This window comes from Meriones unguiculatus, chromosome 17 (genome assembly GCF_030254825.1).
Source record: "Meriones unguiculatus strain TT.TT164.6M chromosome 17, Bangor_MerUng_6.1, whole genome shotgun sequence".
Taxonomy (NCBI): domain Eukaryota; kingdom Metazoa; phylum Chordata; class Mammalia; order Rodentia; family Muridae; genus Meriones; species Meriones unguiculatus.
The window spans coordinates 38789477-38810617 of NC_083364.1; the positions used below are offsets into that span (position 1 = coordinate 38789477).

The 21141-nt window shown below is 37.5% G+C and overlaps 1 protein-coding gene across 3 annotated transcripts in view; it reads right to left on the reverse strand.

The window, feature by feature from the left end:
• Positions 1 to 21141, reverse strand: part of Sec22a (SEC22 homolog A, vesicle trafficking protein) — a 60018-nt gene that overhangs the window by 26428 nt on the left and 12449 nt on the right. For all 3 annotated transcript variants that reach the window (XM_021634648.2, XM_021634649.2, XM_060370316.1), the window contains exons 3-4: positions 10550 to 10713; positions 9263 to 9457 (exon numbers count right to left, since the gene is read on the reverse strand). In XM_021634648.2, coding sequence (XP_021490323.2) covers positions 9263 to 9457; positions 10550 to 10713 — 359 coding nt within the window. The remainder of the gene's footprint in view (positions 1 to 9262; positions 9458 to 10549; positions 10714 to 21141) is intronic.

The window sequence follows — 21141 nt, forward strand, 5'->3', positions numbered from 1 at the left end:
ATTAAAACATTCATTTTTAAATACTTGTGCATATAAAGAATTACAAATTTCCTTCTAAAACAAAAGAACTATAGAAATAAATTATCAAGTGACTGAATGAGACTAGGTAAAGGGCAGACGAGATAAAAATGGAAAAAAAAACAAACAAACCACACAGCTGGGTGCAGTGGCGCACGCCTGTAATCCCAGCACTCAGGGAAGCAGAAGCAGGTGGATCTCTCAGAGTTCAAGGCCAGCCTGGTCTACAAAACTCAGTCTCTCCAGGACAGACAGTGCTACACAGAAAAACCCTGTCTCAAAAAACAAAAAACAAAAACAAAACAGAACAAACAAACAAAAAAGTATGGCAAGACAACAATATTCATGCCAGAGCATAGGAAGAAAGGGTCAAAGAGTTTCAAAGAAAAATCAAGAAATGTTTTAAAAGTGATTTAAAAGTAGTACAACCAAGTAGGGGAAAGTTTGAAAATCTTATAAATTTAGTTAAGAGGCTCTCTCTCTTCCACAAAAGAAACCTGTACTTTACCTTGAGGACTATACAGAGTATTATATAGGTTTAGTCTGAGTTAAAATAAAATTTAAGGTTAATTTTAAAGTAAGCTCTAGTTTTAAGTTACTCTTTCTTAAAACAATTCAAGTCTTTTCTCACTTTCCCTAGGGTCCAGTGTTCAATGATTCAGCAAGCCATGTGGTCTAAAGTTCACAGAGGACTTCTAGAGGTCAGCAGCAGGAAGACTTTCTAACAGTATTTTTTCATAGGTCAAGTTGGAAGCGCACCTCAAATTAAGACTATTGCCCTAAATCCTGAGTATATACGTTAAAGAGCAGACCTCCTAAATTACAGCTACTGCTGGACCCACAGAGTTGGAATTATTAGAGAGTGCAGGACAATGGAAGGAAGTCACGGAGCTTCTCCACCCAATCCCCAGTAAGACACTAATGCCTTGACGTAACTGCAATGATGAGTGCTGCCACCCAAGTCTTAAAGCTCATGGTCGTGATCTCAATTAGACACTGATTTCTGGGCTGGAAAGATGGCTCAGGGGTTGAGCACTGGCTGCCCTTGCAGAGGACCAGGGTTTCATTCCCAACACCTATATAGAAGCTCACATCATCTGTAACTACAGTTCCAAAGGCTCCAACCCTCTCCTCTGGCCTCCTCATACACAAGGCATACGTGTAGGTAAAACACCCCTACATATTTTTAAAAATAATAAAACTAAGTGCAAACAACAACAAAAATAAAGCAAAATGCTGTTTTTCATTTAATATTCCTGCTTGGATCTCCACAATGGTTGTCTTGAAGAATGACACATTTTTTAAATAAATTCTGACTGCAAGTGCTTTTTACTGTTTAGCTGAGGATGACACAAATTCTGACCATGACCAGCTCCACTTCTGGTTTAGTTGGTGGTAGGGACTGAACCCAGGGTTCAGTAAGCAAGTACTCTATCAACTAAGTTACAGCCCTGCCTTGCAAGTACTTTTCTAGATCTGATATCTGCTAGGGCTCATCAAGTCATTATCTTTTAAGAAGACAGTAATTTGGTAAGCTTTTATTTTCTCAGAAATATTTTGCTTCTACCTGGCAGTACATAAACCATGTTGTCATTAGATTAGTCTGCACTGGAGGTTGGCACACTATAATCCCTAAGCCAAATTCAGAACACTCATCCTTTTACATAGCATCTATGACTATATTATTTTATACATTACACCAGCAGAGTTACATCAGAGCCTGTCCAGCCTTTAGAAAGCTAAAATATGTAGCATCCAGCCTTGAGAGAAAAAGTTTACCAGCCCCTGGCTTACAGAGAACTAGTATCTTAACACCCCATAGAACATTATTTTGGTATACATTATTAATCTCATGTTGATAGTATTTAAAGGACAGATAGTAGTATATGTCTTAGCTTAGATGCCTTAAGACATGTGTTAGAGAATGGACAATAACTACAATTATAGGAGCACATCACCTCAGTTAGCTGCTGGTGGTCAAAGATTTGGAATATGTTTGCAGTAAGAATCATGTTTGTACACTTGGCAATTGATACCACTAAGAACAGATACACTGGTTAGTATGCCTTTTTTTAAATTTCAAAGGCATTACCGCATTTCTGCACATTTGCTGAATCACTGTTTACTGAATGACAATGGATGAGGGCCCAGAAAAAAAACAAAGGATCGAGAGTGCATTCCATGACATTCAAGGGTTCAATGCAATGCTGTGCAAAATAACTCTGGATGGCAGGAATGATGCTCAGAAAATCAGACCAAATACTAATAAAAGAAAACCATGATTATGAAGCAATGACAGTCTTTTGGCAAGGAACTGCTTCTACTCTGAAGACTGGTCCTTAGCTTATTAGTCATGGTAAACTTAACCACCCTACAGTGAAATAATAGTTACATACTATGAGGCCAAAAGTAACCACAAAAACAAATTAAGGAGATATGGATAAAAAGACAAAGAACAGAAAAAGAATTTCAAAAATGAAGGCAATTAAAATTAAATACGGCAAAAGAAAAACAGCAAGAGATGACCCAGCAACCAGTACTCGCTAATGCTGCTGCTCCAAAGGGTTGTAGTTCCAGCACCCACACTAAGCAGCTCACTAACTGCCAATAAGTCCAGTTCCTAGGAATCTGACCCCCTCTTCTGGACTCTGTAGGAACCACACACATGTGAACATACACACAGGGACATGTAAAGGATGCAACCAAATGACAACTATAAAATACCACTTTATTTCCCCACTGCAGGGGGGAAAACTCAGCTTATTTGATTAAACAAAAATAAAATAAGGTACATAGGAACAATGTTAAAGTTCAAAGACACTTGCTACTTCCCCAGCCTTGTCTGTGGCCTGCAGCAACACATTCAAAAGCCTGTTAGGTGTGGACGCCTAATTGTGTCCCTTCACCTGCTCATTGCCTGTCATGCCTCTGGCCAGCACTAGCAACATTTAAGGTTTTAAAGATAAAAGTCCAAAATGGTGGGGAAGGAGCCTGAAAAAACAAACAAACAACAAAACCAAAACACAAACACTTTGCCTAGAAGTTTGAGGGACATTTCCCTACCCACCCATTGTCTTGACAAGCTCTGAAATGCCACAGCAATTCCAGAAGTGGCAGAGGCAGCCAGAACCCAGGCAGGCTTGCAGTGAGGGCTCTGGTGCTGGGGGAGACATGCTGGTGGTATATTCCTTCAATTAGCTTGCTGTGAAAAAAGTAATAGAGACTTAACGTAGTCCTCCAACACCAGGCAACATGCCTCTATGAATTCCACCCAGATCTGTACTCACTAAAAACAAACGAAGGAGGGAGGGAGGAGGGAGGGAGGGAGGACGGAGGGAAGGAGGGAGGAAAAGACTCAACTGAGTCATGTATTCTATACTTACTTAAAACCTAAAGCTTTTTTTTTTTCTTTCTGACTAGGCATGAGCACTAATGGATAGTATTAAACAAGATCCATTCAAACAAACTTAACATCCCCCCACCTACATGTAACACGCTTGCTATATATTGCTAAACCACCACCCTCACCTGCACTGATGCTAACAGAAAAGGGGAAAAGATATTGATCACCCTAAAAGCAAGTTTATCTCTTAAAGAGGACAATTACACAGATTGCTAAAAACATAAGGAACCACTGTAGAGTGGTTATTTAAAAAAGTAAATAAATAATTTGCAGCCACGAACAATAACATTCAGCTGGTGTGCTCTGAGATAGCCTTAAGATATGACCTGAGCTCATACATTAATACAATCATTAAAAGGAGGTCTAAGATCATATAGATACACAAAAATGGAACCATTACTGGTTAAATGATGGTCGAAAACAGTTCATCAGGCCGACTTGTTAACCTGTAACACCAGTATTTAAACTAGACATTATTAAGATATTTCTTCACTGTGACATTTATAAACTTAACTCGGAGTGGCCTTCAGGATGTGCTCATCCAGGTAGACCAGAAGGTTACTGGGGAAATACAGAGGGAGAAAGAAGGCTAACAGTCTAACATTTCCTGATAATGTGCTTCTCACATTTATCAAATATGTCAAAGTGTTCCCTTTGGTAGGAAGAACAAATCAAAACAAAGAGCAATGAACACGTCACCAGTCACTCTAGAAAGAGATGGCTGCACCATGGTGACAGATATCCTGCTGGGTACAGAAAACTTCAAATGTAAACATGAAGTCAGAGATTCTAATGCCCTTCAAAAATACCTGAAGATCCTCACTAGACTTTTAGGGTTCCCACTAAAAGTGTATTAAAATACCACTTAAACTTAAGGACACAAAGAGAAAAACAGACAACAGCTCAAACTACTAATATTAATTTTAATGTAATAGCTATATTACAAAGATTTCAAAGTTTAATATATTCCTAGGTACAAAGAACTCCAAAATGATGGTGAAATGAATGTATCAAGAGAGCAAATCACAAGTTGTAAAATATATAACACAGGGAGCCAGCGCTATGGCTCAGTGGTTAAGAGCACTTGTTGCTCTTGCAGAGGATACAGGTTCAGTTTTCAATACCCACACAGAGGCTCACAACTGTCCATAACTTGAGTTCTAGGGAACCCAACCTTCTTCTCTGTAGGCAACAAATATACAGGTGGTACACAACATACAACATACAGCAGGCAAAACACTCATACACATAAGATAAAGAAATAAACATTTAAGAATATGTAATATGAAAACTGCTTACCCTAAATTGAGAAAGATAAAAATTCAGAAGTGCAGAGACTGCAATACCCATTTCTCAAAAAATGGTTGAAGCACACAGCAAATCAGAAAAGACACAACAAATTTCAGTAATATTAGCCACCTTGATCTAAGTAACACTTACGGAATACACCACTGGCCACAGGGAAGAACACACACTTCAAAGTAGGCAGAAAAGAATGACTAAGATAGGGTATTTTGGGGGGAATAAATCAAGTCCCCATAAATTTAAGAATATGCAAGTCAAATAAAATTTGTCCTTTGAACACAACAGAATTAAATTAAAAATCAATAGACACTTGAAAATGTCTAAATATCGCCAGGGAACACAAGAGGAGACAGATATGACGGGAGTGGAGGGAACCAGTAACTGGAGAAGGACCTGCTGGACTAGGACAATGGGTTACTGAACATGGACCCCCAAGTATAGGAGAAAGGGAAAATAAAGCAGAAGGGGACACCACAGGACAAACAGTGTATGAAGCTGTGAGAAGGCCAGGAAAATATCAGCCTGCACCTCAGGAAGACCACACCGCAACATCAGACGAAGATCAAGCAGCAGCTGCAGCTATGAAAAAGGATATGAGGAAGACAAGTAGGTTGGTGAATAAGATGATGAAGATGATGAGAAGGAGGAGGATGACAATGAAGATAGAGAAGGAAATCTTCCTTTAGCAAAACTTGAAAAGATACAACCCTAGCTCAGAGGATTTTCCCCCAATAAACAGAAGACAACTGCCATATCCATGATTTTATGATATGGCAGTGGGATATCAGGATGGCAAAGAGGTTGATGAATAACATGACAAATGTGATGATGACGATGATGAAGAGGATGATAATGAAGATGGAGCAGGAACTCTCCCGCCAGCAAAACTTAAAAAGATACCTGTAACGGAAGTTTTGATTTCCTTAAAAACTCAGTTATGGTATGTAAACATGTTTTTGTTATAATCCCAACTGTGGGAATTTAGTTTGTCCATGGCTGATCACTGCCTCGTGCAGTTTTTGTGGCCTTCGCCAGCAGAAGTTAGTTGAATTTGAGGACTTTGAGGGGTATAAATTTAACAGCCCAGAGAAGAAGGGCGGCAGCTTGGAGAAGGCAGAGACAGAGGACTGTTGGCTGCTTTGCTGGTTACCTGGACTTCTGGGTATCCTGACTGAGATTGGTACTGGCCCAAAAAGAATTCTACGGCCCTAACCAGCTAAAAGAAGTAAAGAGGTCTACATCCCCTTCTCCCTCCCATCTTTTTCCCCAACCTGGGGTTGAGGGGTTGGAAGGTAGGTATAAACTTTTAGGAACCCCCAAATAAAGTAGCGTTTGAAAAACTAGCCAACAGGTAGCATCCAGACATGGCTAGCATAATGGGAAACTTCCCTACAAAGGAATTAATGTACTGTTTCAAGATGTTAAAAAGAAAAAGAAAGAAAATGACTAAATAAAACTACATAATACATTTCTAAATAACCCAGGAACTGAAAGGGAAGTCAAATGGAAATTTTAAAGTATTTAAGTCGGAATGAAAATAAAAATGCAGTATGTTAAAATCTATGGGATGTAGCTAAATTACTACTGAGTATGAACTATATAGCAGCAAGTGCTTGCATTAGAATAAAAGATCTCAAATAAATCACTCCAAATCTCAGAAAACCAGAGCATAAAAACCCAAAATAAGCAGATAGTAGGAAGTGGTAAACAGAACATGTCAGTAAACAGAAAATATCAATGAAAGTAAAATGCCGATTCTTGAAGAAATCAATAAAAAGCGATCAGTTTTTACCTATTAGGAGAAAATAGCAAAAGAAAAAATTACCAATATCAGAAAGAGGATGTAATTGTAATTCTGTGGAAAATTAAGGGATAAAGAAATATGAATGATACACTAAAATCCTAGAAAAAAAAGAATAGATTCCAATTTAGAAAGCTGCCAAGGCTCGGGAAGAAGGAACATGCCAGCTGCCCGGCCCTGGCCCTAGTGAAGAACTAACTTAACCCTTCCATAGACAAAACGATCTGGGCTTTTATTGTCCCACTTAACGTTTTCCAAAAGCGTAAATGAGGAAGGAACACCTTCCAGCGTATTTTTCAGGTCAGCTTTGCCCAGACAGTGAAAACAAACATGCCATTATAAAAAAGGAAAACTAGAAATCAATTTGTTCAGTAAAACACATAAAATATTGCCAAAACTTTAGCAAATTGGACCTGAAAGCATATAAAAGCATAACACATCATGACCATGTAGAATTTATCATAGAAATGAAAGATCTGTTTAACAACCTAAAAGCAATCAGTGTAATCTGCCAGCAAACAAATGTGAAAATCACATGAACAATGCTGTCAAGGCATCTGACGCAGCCTTGGACAGAGGGTCTGTCCGCTCCTCGGATTCTGTATAGAGTCTGTATCTTAGGCTGTGCTGCTTCTTTTAAATGAAGTCTGCTGGAGTCCTTCAAATGTCTGTTAAATACATTTTGATTTAATTTAAATGGACTTTATGTGTATGGGTGTTTTGCCTGCTTGCTTGTCTATGAGCCTTTTACATGCCTGGTGCCCACGGAGGTCAGAAAAGGACATCAGATCCACTGGATACCAGAGTTACAAACGGTTGTGAGCCACCATGTGTTTGTCGGGAATCAAGTCTAAGTCCTCTGAAGTGCAACCCGTGCTCTTAAATGCTGAGCATCACTTTAGCCCCATTTTGACTGGCTTTGTACAAAAAATACATAAAAGAAAAAGAAAAGAAAACAGCATATTCATGTCTTTTCTTTGTTTATATATTGGATTGCTTCCTTATTGTTGAATTACAAGTTAAATGTTTTGGATACTAATTTCTTACCCATTTATGATTTGTAAATCTTTCCTCCCATTCTTTGGGTTGTCTTTTCACTGATTGTGTTCATAGAAGAGTAAATTTTAAATTTCAATGAATTCCATCTTGTATATTCTTTTTGCACTTTGATTTTAAAAATCAAATCTGAAAAACCTAACACAAGATCACGAAGAGTCACAGCTGTGCTCTCTAGTAAGAGTTTATTTAGAGCTGGTAAAGTGAGGGCTTTGCCCTGAGTGAGGTTTGTATTGTGGTTATGAATGCAGCAGTCTAGGTTCTTTCTTCTACACATGGATACATTGCTGTCCTGACACTGTATGCGCTTCCCCCACTGTCCTAGAATCACTGTCAAGAAGGAGCTGGCCACACTGAGAGGGTTTACTCCTGTCCTCTCAATGCTACTACCCTGATCTACATGTCAAGCCTTAAAGCAGACTCACTCCATACTGATCACAATAATTTGGCAGTAGGTTTGGAGGTTTGAGGCTTTCAGCTTTTCCAAGATTATTTTGCATATATATTTCTTATATTTCTACATGAATTTTAGAACATGTCAATTTCTATTTTAAAAAAACCCAGATGAAAATGTGCTCAGTCTCTGTCTACTTGGGAGTACAGCCATCTAAACAAGATTGTCTGCTAACCCATAAATGTGAATCTGCTTTCCATTAATTTTTGTCTTCTTTAACATTTTTCAAAAATCACTTTGTTTTCAATATATGGGATTTCCATTTCATCCTCAGATTGCTAACTGCTAGTGTACAGCATCTAGTTCTTACACACTGACGCTGCATTACGTAGCCCCTGAATCCATGCACTTGTTATTATACTTGTCTAGAGATATCCTTACGATTTTCTACAGGAAAAGCCACATACACATGGAATGATTAGTCCTCCCTTCACAATTCAAATACCATTTTATTTCGTATTCACTTGTTTAGTGGCTGACTGAATTAATATTTAAGTAAAATATTTCCCCTTCTCTCATATTTGTATAATGAAACCATATGTGAAGTATCATGTTCAGTCCAAATTTAAAGAATACTAACAAACTAAAGCATGTAAAGGGATGGGAAAGATGTCAAAATGACAGAAAAGTCTTAAGACATTAAAGATGATTTACATAAAAAATTAGGCTAGAAGCATACAAAGTATGTAGCTGCTATTCTGTGTCATCTGAGGGAGGTGACACACCAGTAGCATTACATGGAAGCAGACATGAGCATAAGCCACAAGGGGATTTTTTTAAGAAGTAGTCCAACAATAGCATACTCTACCTTTATGACACTGTCAGGTTTCCATCTTAAGGAAAAGTTCTATCCTGTCCCTTGTGTGCTTTCCTTGGGAGGGAAGACCTGAGTAGATTACCACTGCAATCTTAGTTTCTCTTGCAGTCAATACTACTATACTAAATACAGCCATTTGATAGAATGGAAAGTACTTCTCAGACCTACAAACAGTTCTAGAAAAATGTTTACAAAAAAAGCAAGTATTTTCTTAGCAAAAAAATAAATTCTTCTGAAATTGTCATTTGAAAGTACTTTATACTTCAGTAGCCTACTTCATAACAACTGGGAAAATGGGTTGCTTTGAACTTCCATATTCTCATGTAGTTGAAAAGCAATTCATTTTCAAGAGTTCCTCTGTTATCTTAAAAAAAAAAATTAACAAAATAATTGAGATCCAGAACTCACCAGAAGATATCTTACCAGCACCTTTATAGTCAACAGAAAATGCAGATGTGACTCCATTGGCTGATCCCAGTTCACACATTGGGATTTGATAAGGGGGCCTCAGCTTGATTTCCATCTGCATGTCAGACCAATTTATTTTTGTTGAAAGAGACCTGGGATTATTATATCGCTGCTTGGTCCTCTGAATGAAGTTATCTATGTAAAATAAAAATAAATTTCCTTGCAGTCATTTGTTAATTAAATAATTTGAGAGTGTGATGTTTATGGACAAAAATTTTATAAAGTTTGCTATTCAAAACTATTCAATTTATCATGGAATTTCCAATATTACTTATGTTTAAGGGGTTGCTGTATCATGAAGTCATCAGTTTTACACTCTAAATACTAAACTTTAGAATGAAGTTACTATAACCAAAGGCTACCTAACGATAGACTTCGAGGAATTACAAAAACAAACAGAAAGAAAACAGCTTTAATTGTCAACCAATGCCTTAATTTTTATATCCTTATCTCACAAAATATTTGATCTGTTATTAGTTGTAATTACATACAAATTATACTATAAGCAATGAGTTTTTATAAATGTTTTATTTTTTACATCATTAGATAGTATGTTCTGAAAAGTTTAATGGAATCAATAAAAGAGATTTCCTAAATATCTTCCAAGCAGAATTTTATTTTTACTATTTCCCTTCTTTCAATATAAAGAAATCCATAACTTTGACCAGACTTTTCTGGTTGAGCAAACTACTGCCCATAGGACAAATCTAAACTGCTATTTTTGTAAATAAAGTTTTATTAGACAATAACTATACTCTTTCATTTATGTATTGCCTGTGGCTGCTTCCAAGCTGGAACATCAGAGCTGAGAAGTTATGGCAGAGACTGGAAGGCCCTTAAAATTTGAAATATGTACTCTCTGATCTTTTCCAGCAAGTATCTGCCAACCCCTGTTCTACATTAAGCAGACTATAAAAGATTAGCACATAAACACAAAACGGAGTCTGTGGCTTGTAAATTTCTCATTGAGAATCTGTCCTCTGGGATTCATTCTCTGGACTAATAATCACAATCTCCTTCACAGTTCAAACACATTTTTTCCTAGTACACATCCAAATTAAGAATTTTTTTTTCCTTTTGCCTTATTCTATCAAAATCAAGGTTGCAGAAGTTTCTCCCCTACTCTCCAAAATTATTAGATGAAAAATTGTTTAACTGGAGACAGGATAATTAAAAAGTCAAAAAAGAACAAAACAAATAAAACAAACAACAACAAAAGGCCCTTACCAAATTCAATGAAACAGTATGGTCTGACAGCAGTATTTGTCTTCATCATGTTATAAGTAGTAATGAACTCCTTCTGAAGCTCATCCAGGAAAGAGAAGGCGAGAACATTTGGATAATTTTCAGTGCACAACATCATGTAGCTCACTCCCAGAGAGCTAATAAAACTACAGTGTAAAAAACATTGGTTTTAAAATTTCAAATTAAATCAATATTATTCGTTGCTTCACAAGACTGACTCTATACACCATAAACTGCTGCTATAGTAGCAATGAAGATATTAACATTTATTACATATTCCAGCAACAACTTTAAAGGAACCAGCATCTAATACTATCTAAAGCTATGGATGTTTAAGAAAAAAGATACCCTATACTAATTTCAGCTACTCCTCATGGAGCAGAAAGGCACATATGTAAGGGGAAAAGCACATATGTAAGCATTCAAGCAGCTTAAAGCCAGCCCTCCACAAAAACAGGTGGAACTATATACTCAAGTCAAGAACTGTTCAGAAAGATCTGGTCAGAGTGTAGACACTAATCCTAGAAAGATCCAACAGACTTAGCAAACAGCCTCAGGGTGGTTACCAAACTCTTGAAGCCATTATTGATTCAGGAATCAAATCTTTTACATTACAACATTGATGAGGAAAGAAACTGCATATATCACTGGTGTAAAAGGGGGAATTTTTTTTCATTCATAACAATGACAAACAGAAAGAAAGAGAAAGGAGCATGGCTTATAGCAAAATGCTAAGCACTGCCTAGTTGGAGGAGTGCTGGAATCGGAAAAAAACAAAAACAAAACAAAACCCACAACTTTAAAGCCAACATAATAAAAACTGTATCAGAGAAAATGATCATGAATATGAAATTTAGGAGGAAATTTTGTGGTGCACTAACATATTTTCAAGGCATTAAGATGTTTTCCAACACACTGCTTTTTAGTTGCAAAAGGAAATTATATAGTAGAAAGAAGAGAACATGTTGACCAAGTATTCTAATATCAGTAATGAAGGACAGGTGGGTGGACAGCATGCATCTCCATGTGTGACATCATGAACTATCACTTGTCCTTATTCCCACTGGCATGTATAACCTGAAACTAATAATAAACATCAAAATAGACAGCCCTCCACAAAAACAGGTGGAAACTACATACTCAAGTCAAGACCTTGATTTTTTTTTTTTTTTTTTAGATAGAACTTTGACATTTTTTTAAATAGGGAGGTGTATTCTTTTAAAAACAAAAACAAAAAACTATCAATGCTGTGAAAAAGAAATAAAGATTGCAGAAAGGTTCCCAATCAAGGAAGTCTAAAGTGTCATGCCATGCCAACTGATTGTATAATACCTAGCGCTAGTCTGGATCCACAGCAGAGAGCTGAGATGCTTTGTAGCATATTTCTAGCGTTAGATGACAAAAGCAGAAAGCAGGCAGTACATTATAGTTGCGACATTAAACTTACTGTAGTTGATTATGGTACAGTTAAGTAAAAACTTATCTTCAATCTTACAAAATATACTTTGGAATAGTTAAGAAAGCCAGGGTTTGATATGCAGCCAGTGTTAGAACATTTCCTTAACACGAACAGGCCTTGCACTTGCTCTCAAGCATGCAGGCAACTGAGGGGGGGGGGGGGAGGTGTCACACAGGTAGAAAATACCACAAAGCTAAGAATGGAAACACATATTACTAGATTTTCTCTTATTCATACAATTTTGTAAGCTTGAAATTGTTTCTAAATAATGTGCTAAATGTGCTTTAAAACTTCTACTTTAAGTATGGAAACATTTAATTTAAACATTCTCAAATAAAGCACATGCCTTCCTTTCATGATAAATAAGTGGCGAATGGGACCCAAATTAATTGTTTAATGAGTCACCTAAGTATCCTTTTATTGTACTGATCACACAGCTGGTCTAGACCAGGAGCAGGAAATCAACACAACATCCAGGCTAAGGTTCCCACTTGTGTGCTACATACTACTAATCACAGAAATCTGCATTGCCAGCCTGATCCATATGAGTGCAGTTTTTTTCTAATAAGGTAGATATAGAAGTCTCTCTCTCTCTCTCTCTCTCTCTCTCTCTCTGTGTGTGTGTGTGTGTGTGTGTGTGTATCGGTACACATCTCTGTGCACACTCAGAAGCCAGAAGGTATCAATGTCCTCCTCTATCACTTTCATTTATTCCTTTGAGACAGAGTCTCTCCCTAAACCTGGGGACTGTATTTCTCATGTAGACTGGAAGTCAGCAAGCCCCAGCAATCCTCTTGTCTCCACCCTTCTTGGGGCTGGAATTACAGGCATGTGTAGGATATCTGGCCTGTAATAGGGGTGTCAGGATCCAAATTACAAGCTACTTGTCATGGTTGTGTAGCAACAAGCACTCTTAACTATTAAGCTGTCTTCCAGGACCCAGAACTTCTTTTAACTTAACTTTTGGCATAAATATACTCATATGATTCAATTTTTTAAAAAAGAAAAAGAGTATACTGTGTACTGATCTCCTTTTATTGTCTTCTCTGTTCAACTCTCTTCCCCTTAAGCAAGTCATGTTACTAATTCCCTCCTTTATAGCGTGGGACACACTTGTAGAAAAACTATACTGACTTTATTCCAGGAATCTGAAACTCCTTTCTAAAATTCCACTTAGTAAATAGTCATTTTTCTTTTTTTTTTTTGCAAAATTCTGAGGTTGTAACTCAGAGGGACATAAAAATTGTTATTAACATTGTTTAAAAAAAGAGGAAGAAAAAAAACCAGAAAAATCTGGAATGTATATTATTTTATAAAACACCTTGTTTTACCTTTCTATACTTATAATCACAGTTTTCACAAAGGCAACTGTATCTCTTCTCAAGAATCATTAAAAACAAATTTAGCTATAGCATATGGAATTTTTCTAAAACTTAATACTTTAATCAAGGCTCAATATTTTGTTGTTTTTATCTTTTGGGGGAGTGGGGTTTGACATTGAAACAGGATCAGTACACAGTCCAAACTATTCTTGAACTAGCCTTGAATTTATTAGTTCAGGGTGGCCTCAGACTTTTGATCCTCCTGTCTCAGATTCCCAAATCCTGTGCCACCAAAAACAATCTAAAATATATTTTCTCAAGTGATTTTCTTGTCTCAAAATATATTCAGTCATTGTCAAAATTCTTTGTTTAGTCATTAGCATTTGGATATACTTCATAATAGTTTGAATAACTGGGACACAATTAGCAATTGGCTTCCATCCATTCAGAACTCCCAACTAGTGACACACAAGTTATTTTATTATCATCTAATAATGTGACTGAAAAATTTTTGGACCACTCTTTTTTTTTATTACATCAGGGTTTTGCTATACTTCTCTCTTCATGAATAGCTCAGTAAGCCAAAGGTGCTTATCTCATAGTTCAAGTAAATCTTATTGTGCTAAATTTAACTGAAGATTGAGGGAGAAATACAGAAAACCCTTATTGTTTTTAAAGATTATATGCTGGCATTTTCAGAAAGTCATCTACTTGTATGATACTCTCTGAAAAAGCTATAAAGTATTCTACATTTGACTTTCATAGTAAGTTTAGCCTTATAATTCTTTCTCTGAAATGCAAGACAGCTTCCTAACAGCACAGGCCAGCTCTTTTAATTTACATTTGTATAAGAATAATAATTGCTTTTTCAATAATTGTAGGGCCAGACGGAGATTCTTACCATCTACTAAAGACTACTTTTGAAACAGTCTAACATCACTGCAAGCATGCTGTCTGCACGTGTCCATCTCATTTAGCTCTTGTTCTATATACAGACACTATGTTTTAAGGAGGAGGGACAGAGGAGGAAGAAGGTAAGAGCAGCAGCAACAGTAACAGCAGCATGTACATTTTCTGGCCACTCAGTGGAGCTGGAACCTCTGCTGAATATTTTGCATAATTCTTTTAATTCATCCTCACAGTAAAAGGCTACTACTAGATCCATTCTGTAAATTAAAAGCCTCAGCAAGGTCAAGTAACTTCCCCAAGGCCACGCTATTAAGAAGCAGAGATGGTGCGGCTGGGGAGACAGCTTTACATATGCTGTCTAACACATGTAAACCTCCATGCTTGAACCCCAGCACAACAAGCCAAGAGCTGGGTAGACATTTCATTCCAGACCCTATAATCTTTTATAACACACCAACTTCCATTATAGATACCAATTTTTTTTCACTTTTTCTCAGTCACAGAGAGGTTTTTGTTTGTTTTGATTTATTTTTTCCCCCACCTACAAGAACAGCAATGAGACTTTTAAGGACTTTAGAAATTGTATCATATGTATATCCTCATGCCCCTCTTTCTTCTTCCTCCAGCTCCCTCAGCCCTGACTGTCCTGGATCTCACTAGGTAGACCAAGCTAGCCTCAAACTCACAGAAATCACTGGCTACTGGCTCTTCCCATTCCCACCCCCACCCCACCCTCTGCTGAAATTAAAAGGCATGTGCCACCATGCCCTTTTTTGAGACAAAGCCCACATCGGTCACATACTCAAGACCTTCTAGCCTTAGCCTGCTGATCCTGGAAAAACAAGCATATGCCACCATTCCCATCCAATTTTTAAAAAGACTTAGCATATGTGAGTGTTTTGTCTGCATGTGTGTATGTGCATCGTGTGTCTGTGTGGTTACTACAGAGGTCAGAAGAGGGCACTGGGTGCCACCATGTGGGTGCTTTTAACCATTAAGCCATCTTTCCAGCTCATTCTAAATTTTTTTTTTTTTTAAGTTTTAATTTCTTTCTGTTTCTGGGCTTTAGTTCAGATAGAGTTGGCATTTCTAGCCATCGCCTTTCTTTTGGCCAAGAAACTTACTCAAATCTCAACACATCTCTGTCTTCTCCCTGGTACAGACAGTAAGAATTTAGTCCTTTGAGGATCAAGTGTATCCAAAGTATGTGACACTGAAAGACATCACACTTCTGGACAAGAGTTCTACTCTCTAGTCACTTTGTTAATTAAAAAAGCTAATTCCACAAGTCACCTTAAGTGAATCCTAAGTGAATGGCTTTGGACATAAAACTTTCCCTGACATCTAATTTAAGATACATTGTGTCAAAGAAATTTTACATATAACCAATTAAATACTGACATTAATAAGATAATTCTGGCCTGTTGCACTAAATGAATACACAGTAAAAGCAATGATGTTCCTCTCAGCAGAGCACAGAACACCTGTGGTCTAGCATGTCACTATATGAGGTTCAATGTCAAAGACAAGCTCTTTGACTGCAAGAGCCTGCAATGCAAGTACCAAAGATTTACTTGAAACAATGATTTAATATAACACACACACACAACACAAAGCATAGCAGCTAAATGACAAAATATAAATGAAAACTTTTCAATGACATCATTAATTTTTATGTTACACAGATTATTTTCATTCTTCAATTATACCATCACACATAGAAAGTCTGCTTATCCTTTGTAGCCACATGCCCCATTAAATAGCTTTCCTGGGAACAGGAAATTTCTCCAGTAGCATAAATTTTCTGTTAAAGTCGTTAAGTATTAGAAAAAAAAATAGTACTTTTGAAATAGAAACTTTCATAAAAGTTTACTAAAATAAAGTGTATAATCTTCAAAATATTAAAGCTTTGACAATATAAAAGCAAGCATACCTTATGTTCATTGTTGTATGTATAGTAGGGCCTATTGTCCTATAACTATATCTGACACAAAGTAAATTAAAAACAGAAGACTGCCATCAGTGGGACAAAAGAGAAAGAGAGTTCACTAAGGGGCTGCTACAAACAGCACTGGACCAAGAACTTTGCATTTCTTCATTTTTCCTTCTCTCACAGCCAACTTTCAATTAGTCACTAATGAGAAGGAGCCAAATTATGAATTAAATCAGTCCATGAATAAAAGACCTATTTTAGCCTTTAATTTTAGTCTCATCAAGTATAAAAATGTTTATCCACATGCAGCATACCAGGCAATGTCAACTTAGCAAGATAAAGGAGTCTTTGAGAGTTTTAAGAATCCAAAAACAAAAACAAACAAACAAACAAACAAAAAGAATCCAAAAACAATCACACTATCAGAGCTCTGAATAGTAGTTACCCACAGAAACTGTAACAGAGGGTGGGACTGGGAGGAGATGAGGGATGGGCCACAGCCAGGATACAAACTGAACTGTAATAAATGATAAAACTTAAAAAAAAATAATAAAACCCAAAAAAAGAAACTGTAATAAAGAGTAATGTACTTTCTAAGTCAGCTCATGAGTCTATTCAACATACATTATGCTGAAGGCTACACATTTGCCGTAAAAAGAGCAGAAAAGGAACGTGATGTTAGCAATATGGCAAAGAGGGAAGCAGGAGCGTCTAGCTGCCCCCTCTCACGTGGCTCTGGGAGCTGTTACGGTTGCAGCCCCTGCAAACTATTCCCTACCACGCTCCTAATCTTTAAATGTGATGGGACAAGCTGTGAGTGGTGGTGCACGCCTTTAAACCCAGCACTCGGGAGGCAGAGGCAGGGCTAGCTCTGTGATTTCGAGGCCAGCCATGTCTAGAAAGTGAGTCCAGGACAGCCAGGGCTCAGTTATATCTGTTACACAAAAATCCCTGCCTCAAAGGAAAAAAAGAAATTGAGCCATCATTGCAGGAAAAATTTCAGCTCCACATACTCTTTATTTCTCAACAATAAAGAAACAAAGAGTAATACTTCACTTACTTTTTTTTTTTAACCTGGTTAATTTCTCTCTCCATAAAAAAAGAATGAGGGAAATCAGGAACACATGTGATTATAAAAGGGAATAAGGAAAAGGGCATAAATCGTATCAGAGATAATGTGGATCATGAAGCCAAAAGTCAAGGCAGTGGTTCTGTTCTACTGTTTATTAGCTTTATGACTTTATGGGAATGTTTTAAAGAAGTATTTATTTTACATATATGAGTGCCCTGTCTGCATGTACACCTGCACGCCAGAAGAAGGCATCAGATCCCAGTGTAGACGGTTGTGGGCCCCATGTGGTTGCTGGAAATTGAACTCAGGACCTCTGAAAGGGCAGACAGTGCTCTTAACCACTGAGGCACCTCTCCCGCCTCTATGGGAATTTCTTTCCATCAGAAGTCTCACTTGTCCCACTGGTAAAGTGACAGTACTGCTTACGGCTGTCCACCAGCATCTTTTCTTCCCTCCCCTAAAGGGAAGGCCTCTAGCCTCCCATGTATTATCAATAGCCCTGGTTATGGCCCGTGTAACCAAGTGAGTGTGACCAGGTCAACTGTGAGCGTCTCTCCTTCCTGGCCACAGTGAGTAGTCCTGTCAAAGTCCTTCCTTGACATTGAGAGAAGGCAGGTGCTCAGCGCCACTAAAGCTTGCAGCTGCTGCTGCTTCCCAATCTGTGAGGAACAGAAAATCTACAAAAGCCAAGAAGAAAGATTCCTAAGGAAACATCTGACAAGCCAGCTTCCAGGATTTGCTTTTTTGTTAAAACTAATGTTTTAATGTGAGTTGTGAGCCTGCCTGTGAAGCACTCCACTAACTAGGCATTCACAGAGCCAATGCAAAGTTTAATGATAACGGCAGGTAAAGCGCTGGCTAATTGCAGGTGAATAATTACACTATTGTTCAAGCTACAACTGTAATAAGAAAATATCACCAAAGAATGAAAGGAAAACCCTGCTCCTGACTGAAACTAACAGACAGGAGGTTTAAAATAGCATTTTTAGCTGATAGTAGTTTAGGGTCAAATACAAAGAAACCGCATTCTCAAGCAAGGAGAGAACCTAGGGCGCCTGCAGCCTTCACTGACTTCAAATGAATTCCCAGAGAAAAAACTAAGTAATCACATTGTTCCATTAAAATTCACAGTGGGGTACGACTGGTCCCCAAAGAATATTTGTCTTTTCATAAGATCAATGTCACAAAATTAAAAGAGATCTCAAATACACAATCTAATTTTTTAACTCCAAAGCCAACCACAGAGTTTTAAGACCTCAGAGAACACAATTTAATTTTCACAATAATTGCTTTAACCATTTTTAAAGTAGTAGGTTTATTCATTAGATATTTATTACAGCATGAGGAAAGTATATCATTAATTTATGAATACTAGTTCCTGAAAAATTACTATACTATCACTGTGGAATGCAAAATCATACAACTGGACACTCTCTCACTCCTCCCTGCTTGCTCTGCACAATCAGTAAGGTTTCTTCTCCAAAGCTAAACAATCCTTTTGGGGAAAACAGATTTATTTTCATGGCTGGAAACACTGAATTCCTAAAATACCTGTCAGAGTGTCAGCTGTCAACTTGCCTCTGCCTCCCAAGTGATGGGATTAAAAGTGTGTGCCACCATTCCTTCTGGTTCTCGACTCTGCTCCTGCTGGCATTCCTGCCCTGACTTCCCCCAACAATGGAGTGTGATCAGAAAGTGTAAAGCAAATAAACCCTTCTTCCTCACATTGTTTCTGATCACATCAACAGAAAGCAAACTAGGCTATCTCTCTCTCACTTACCTGCTGCTATGACATGTGCAAGGCACTGCCACTAATGTAAGCCACTGCAGTAAGAGAAAACCCATCATTCCCCCATACACAGAGGGAGAAAATGAAAAGAGCTGTCTTAATTTTAAACATTACTATTTTACGTTTTTCCCCTCAGTAGTCTTTCTTTCTCTGACAGGTCAACTATACTTTAGTATGAGGTATGAAGTGACTTAGCCTACAATTATAACTTAGTTATCATGACACTCAATTTCTATACAGATTTGAAAACTGTTATACCAAAAGATGAAGAATTAAAATAGATTAGACTGGGCTGGAGAGGTGGCTCTATGGTTAGGGGCATGGACTCCTTACAGAGGTGGCTCATTACTGCCTGAAACACCAACCCCATGGATCTGGCCCCTCTTCAGTACCACAAAGGTACCTGTGCTTGTGTGTACAAATCCACACATATACAGCCCCCACCCTCACACATACACACTCAATTAAAAATATATATTTAAAATAGGATAGGCAGGCAATGGCTGGTCAGTTTCACCAATGAGTTATGACCCAATTACAGAGAGCAAATTAGAGAATTTTAATATTTAAAGAATTTTAATAAGTGGTGAAAAAGAGCAGTTGAAGAAGTTCTACATGCATCCTGAGAAGACAGTGAGATCATTAGGAAAATGAAATACTAGTAAGAGGACAGAAGGTGACTCAAAACTAGCAGGCTATAATCTGGGCTTCAAAAAGAAGAGAGCTACTTAGCACGGCCGGGACAGAGAAGGGCAGTCTGGGAGCAGCTTCAGGCTGGCGCCATGATGATGCTACTGCAGAGCCCTTAAGTTTTATCTGACTCACAGCAGGGAGAAAAAAAGGTCATGAAAAAAAATGTAAAGTCAAGTAATACAAATAAATTGCCAATTTATATTAGACTAAGTTTGCTGCCACATACTGGGAACACCCTAAAAGACGAGGAAGCAACCAATAGGACCTCTTATTAAGAGGGAAAAGACATGAAATTGGGTTCTTTTCTGGAACTATAGCTAAAAGTTCTGCTCTCTAATCCTTTTTTTAAATGTTTGACTACAAACACATGCAGATTTTTTTTAATCTCTGCTTATAAAAGTTATATACTTTATACATTTACATACATCTGAACCGTATTCATGGATCAGGCCAGATTGGAACTCTATTGACTTATCTTACTCATAACCTTTGTCATAAAACATTTTGTATTGGCAGGCACAGTGATGCGAACCTGTAATTCTAGCACTCAAGAGGGGAGGCAGAGGCAGGAGGATCGTCACAAATTCAAAACCAGCTAAGGTACATAGCTAAGATACTGTCTGAGAAAAACAAAAATCCTATGCTAGCAAGATGGCTCAGCAGGTAAAGGCACTTGCCTCCAAGCCTGACAACCTGAATTAGATCTCTGAAACTCACACGGTAGAAGGAAAGAGCCAATTCCCAACAGTTACACTCTTACATGTGGTTTGTACCATAGTGTGCAACAGTATGTATGGGCACACACATACACAGAGTAAATAGAAAAACAATTTTTAAGCCAAAATTCAACCACTCAATGAACCAATCTAAAAATATAAATTTCATATCATGCTATTTCCTTATACCACAAGGTATAAGAAAAATCACAAAAACTCACTACTATGGTACTAGAGGAATGCTAGCTAAATGCTGCCCCTTTTATGGGTGTTTGTTCTCAGGAACAGAAACACTGAACCCGTGACGGAGTCTACTAACTGACTCTTCTGCCTTGCCTTTGACACAGGGGCCCTGTGTCTTTTCTAATGCAGGTCTTTTCTAATGCACAGGCCACATCTCCATAAAGTTACACCCATTTTACAGTCTTCTAAAACTGCTCCTTTCATCTGATTGCTTCATTTACCCTCTTGAATTATTGTACTTGAAAACTGCCTCAAATCCTTTGTGTAGAATAAGCTAGGGTTAAAATAAGTGATATACAATATACAATTTGTAAATAGAATTGGGACATAGCAAAAATTTGGTACATTTATATTGTTTTTAAGAAAATACAGCAAAACAAAAATCAAAAGATTTGCTTTTTAATGCCAGGTAGTTACCAAATAATAACATATACTTCA